The following is a 4,658-nucleotide window of genomic DNA, read 5'->3' as shown; positions in this document are numbered from 1 at the left end:
TAACTGGCTGACCAATTGCACTCAATTGTAGTCCTTAATGAAACTGCATCTACATGAAGGGAAGTATGTAGTGGAGTACTCCAAGGCTCTGTCTTAACCCAATACTCTTCAATATCTTCATCAATCATTTAGACGAGGGGATACAGGGGGAACTCATCAAATTTGCAGACATCACCAAGCTGGCAGGAATAGTCAACACTCATTAATTGGTGAGAAAAGTAAGGTTCTACATGCACAGGTATAGTAATAGTAATTGTGAAAGGGATCTTGGAGTCCTAGTGGACAATCACTTAAATATGAGCCAGCAGTGTGCTGCAGCTGCCAAAAAAGCCAACACAGTGCTAAGCTGCATTAATAGGAATAGAATCAAGATCACGTGAAGTGTTAGTACTGATATCACTTTATAATGCCTTGATAAGACTACACTTGGAATATTGCATCCAGGTTTGGTCACCACAATATAAAAAAGATATTGAGACTCTAGAAAGAGTGCAAAGAAGAGCAACAAAGATGCTTAGGGGATTGGAGGCTAAAACATATGAAGAACAGTTGCAGGAATTAGATATGTCTAGTTTAATGCAAAGAAGGACTAGGGGTGATACGATAGCAGTGTTCCAATATCCAAGGGGCTGCCACAAAGAAGAGGGGGTCAACCTGTTCTCAAAGCACCTGATGGCAGGACAAGAAGCAATGGATGGAAAATAAGGGGAGAACCAACCTAGAACTAAGGAGACATTTTCTGACTGTGAGAGTAATAAATTAGTAAAGTTGTGAGTGCTCCAACATTGGAGGTTTTAAAGAACTGTCTGAAATGGTATTGGGGTTGGACTGCACCTCCAAGGTCCCCTCCAATGCTTTTTTCTGTTATTCTGTTAACTTAGTAACATTTTGTGTAAAAGGCTTTTCTTTGATAATGACATGTTGTTTGAAGACCAGACAAGAGGAATGATAGTGGCTCTGATTCAATGTGCACACCCAAAACTCTCTAGGGCTGTTTGCATAACATAGCATCCCATGCTGCTTAGTTATAAGCAAATAATCTTGTTCAATTGCTCTTCTCTCTGAGCTGCACAGCATGGACACAGTAGTCCCCAGCCTGTTTAATGGCTTACCATACTGTGTGAACACAGTGTCCCCAGGGCTTCCAGTAGGAACAAATTTGTTTAAAGTTTGTTTATGGAGAAGATCATAGCAGAAAACCCCGCACATTGCATTTGCTCAGCAGAGTAAATGATAAACAAACTACCTATAGCAGATACCAAGTCATAGCACACAAAGAGGAATGACTGAGTGTGGCTGTGTAATAATAACAAACAAGCTTGGCTATTGTGTTCATTTAATGTTGTCTGGGTGTGCAGGTAGTCCTAGGGATCTTTCACCAAAGATCCCAGAGAGCTGAAGTTAGTGCTCTTTACAAGGAGTCAAAGAACTTATGGTACCCAGGGTAAGTGAAAATATAAACTCAGGAAAGCAAACCTAGTCACATCCACATATTATACCCAAGAGATAACCAAGACTGAATTATTGTGATCTAGGATTCACCTGCATTTTCTTTTTCTGTTGCAAATGTTGATTTTCTCTAGTTAACATGTTCAGGAATTATACATTTTCTCTTGAAACAGCCATTTCAAACACATCTGTTAAGTCAAGAGTTATACATGATCAGAATAACAGTTCTCAACATTGTGTGGACTCTCAATTTTTGAAGGTTCCTAGAATATAGTTAACATCTGGAGGCCAATTGCTGATTTTTCTTGAATACTAATTTCTCAGTGAATGTATGGACAAAAGGGATTAGAGCCCAAATAATTGGATTTAAATTCTTCCTATCTAAAAATATATATGTAGAAAGATTTTTAAAAATTGCATTTCTCCCTTCCTTGGAGTATTGCATCACTAACCCACCCCTGTGGCTCATGCAGGACTTATTTTCATGGCATTGAGCTAGGAAAAGATTGTTGATTTTACTCTGATTCTGTTAAATATCAACTTTTCCTACTGTAGGAACATGCGTGTGTGGAGAATGCATATGTCATGATGTTGATCCAACTGGAGATTGGGGAGATATTCACGGAGATACCTGCGAATGTGATGAACGAAACTGCAAGGCAGCCTATGATCGATACTCAGATGATTTCTGTTCAGGTGAAGAAAATAGTTCAAGGACGTAATGTGATCTCAGTGGAAGATTTAAGATGCTTTACAATAGAAATTCTAATAATACAGAGCCCAAATAATAACATACATTGTTAAAATCCTATTTATGCCAAAGTTATAAACTTGTGTCCTGACTTAAGATACAAATATGTAGGATTGCATGATGATACAATCCCACATTCTGTCATTTCCTGCCTTTGTCCCTTTCATCTGGAGGAACAGAATGATCCCACTCCACAAGAATTCCAGAAAGTGATCTGGTGTTTTGGATCTGTATTTTGCCGTATGAATTCATATCTTCCTGAATGGTCAGACTAGTACCAATAAAAGATAATATTTGTAGCTCAGAATTGATGTGTGGACTCCTTGGTATTTTCTGAGCATGGTGTTTTCTTGAAGACATTTCATTACCCAATAAGTATCATCATCAGATCTATGTTTATGTTCATTACCTAGTCAGGTAATGAAACATCTGTAAGAAAACAACCAAGCTCAGAGAGTACCAAGGACCCAAAATTACTACATCTAGCAGTTATAGCTTCAAAGTTGAACAGCTGCTCAGAATCCCTTGTTTTTTTGAGATAGGCAGCTATATTATTTGGAAAAATAAATAAAATATGCAGATACATTGAGGTGTTTAATGCAAAATCCCAAAGCATGGAGTCTAGTATCTTGCAATGTTTCCTCCTTTATGTCCAAAATAGTGAACAAACATTTATTACCCACTTTTATTTTGTATAACTCAGAGTGGCAGAAAAAAATGCTCCCTTCTATTTTCCCCACAAGAACCCTATTGGATGGGATGAGTTGGGAGAGGGCAACTGGTTCAAAGTCACTCAGCTGGGGAAAAGATTAAGACTCAGAGGTGCTCAGTTTCTTGTCCATCACTATACAAAAATGGTTCTCTAAATATCCTTAACAACCCATATTGATTGTATTCATGTCAGCCAAGCACCAGTGGAGCAATTGAAGAATCAGAAGGAGGTAGATAGATGAGATTATTTTGGCTTGGAACAAACTGAGTCAGTGCCTGTCAGATGAAAAACTTTCATCAATTATGAAGAAAAAACTTAAGGAGGAAACAAAGTCTGCAAGAATGTATTCAAATTAACCATCTGGAAATTGTAATAAACCAGTTTGTAAATCTAAGAGCCTGCCTAGAATTAAATGAAACATTTAAAGATTTTATACTGAAAATCTGGAAACCCTATTGTTCAATTTTACCTGGCGGAGTTTCCATTGGAGATTCCCATACTCTCAATATTTCATTTCACTCCAAATTGCTGATTGTTATCTTCTTCAGACCAGATTTAAATAGCAGATATTATTATAGAGATCCTACCAAAATCTCCAGCTGGGAAGAAATAAACTTCCTTCTAATAACCTCTCTTTCTCTCTCTCTCATACATTCTCAGGATTAGAAAAAAAATAAAAGATGGTTATAATGCAGTTTCCTATACCCCAATTTCCTATGAAGAAAAGTTATGTAATTTTTTATCATTCCATACACATGTTAGGAATGTGATAGAAGGTGATTCATTTATTTCATTGTATTATTTTCTACATATATATCATGCTTGTTTGCATCAGGAAACTCAAGCAGAGTACACGAATTTCCCAGGAAGTTTTTAAGGAAATTTCTAAGTTTGAATGATACAAAACGTTGCCTTCCATTTGTTTCAGAATATCAGCCCCCCCCCCCCCACTAGTGCAGCTAGCAGGATGGAGATGGTTTTCAAATATTTCATCCACAAGAACTTGATGGAGTTCCATAAGAGATTAAGGACACACACACAAAAAGGGAGGGGGAGTTCATCTGAATGCAGATAAATATAATTTTCTACTACTAGAGGTCTAATTTTCGATCAGGAAGTTCAAGGTTGAGTTTTGTTTTGTTTTTACATTAATATATTCTGTGGCTTATAAAAGTTTAAAAACTCCTTATCTGGAGGACACCAAATTGCCTACTTCTTATCTAGCCTAGTCTTGGCTAGGTCTCTAAACTGTTGTCATTGTAATTTTAGGGAAGCATATTACTTTGGTAACCACCATTTCTTTTTAAAAAATAGACCTTAAATCCCCATAGCTTAAATAAGAACACAACTTTTCTGCTTGGTTTGCTGGACTTTTAATACATGGAGTTCCCGGTGCTCTCTGAGCTTGGATGTTTGCAGGTGTTTCACTACTCATTGAAATTCCTGGACAATGAAAGGTCTACAAACAAACAATCAAACTCAGAAGACACCAAGAACTACACAGTTCAACCCTGAGCTACAGATATTGCCTTCTGTTGGATAGTGAGTTATTTATTTATTTTATTTATTTATAATAAGACTTATATGCCGCCCTTCTCCCCCATGGGACTCAGGGCGGCTCACAGCATATTAAAAACAATACAAAACATTTCCCTATAAAAGCCAATTAAAAACCAAATATTTGTAGCTGTGTCTTGTTTAAAATCATTAAAAATTGTCCCTATTTAAAAATTCACCCTAGGTCAG

The 4,658-nt window shown here is 37.0% G+C and overlaps 1 protein-coding gene across 1 annotated transcript in view; it reads left to right on the top strand.

Moving 5' to 3' along the window:
- The window catches only part of ITGBL1 (integrin subunit beta like 1), a 175,672-nt gene that overhangs the window by 79,464 nt on the left and 91,550 nt on the right, over positions 1–4,658 (top strand). The window contains exon 6 of the mRNA XM_015818010.1: positions 2,005–2,145. Coding sequence (XP_015673496.1) covers positions 2,005–2,145 — 141 coding nt within the window. The remainder of the gene's footprint in view (positions 1–2,004; positions 2,146–4,658) is intronic.

Source organism: Protobothrops mucrosquamatus, unplaced genomic scaffold (assembly GCF_001527695.2).
Source record: "Protobothrops mucrosquamatus isolate PMUCROS unplaced genomic scaffold, P.Mucros_1.0 scaffold664, whole genome shotgun sequence".
Classification (NCBI taxonomy): domain Eukaryota; kingdom Metazoa; phylum Chordata; class Lepidosauria; order Squamata; family Viperidae; genus Protobothrops; species Protobothrops mucrosquamatus.
Note: the sequence above shows the minus strand (reverse complement) of the source record. Positions and strands in the feature narration are given on the sequence as shown.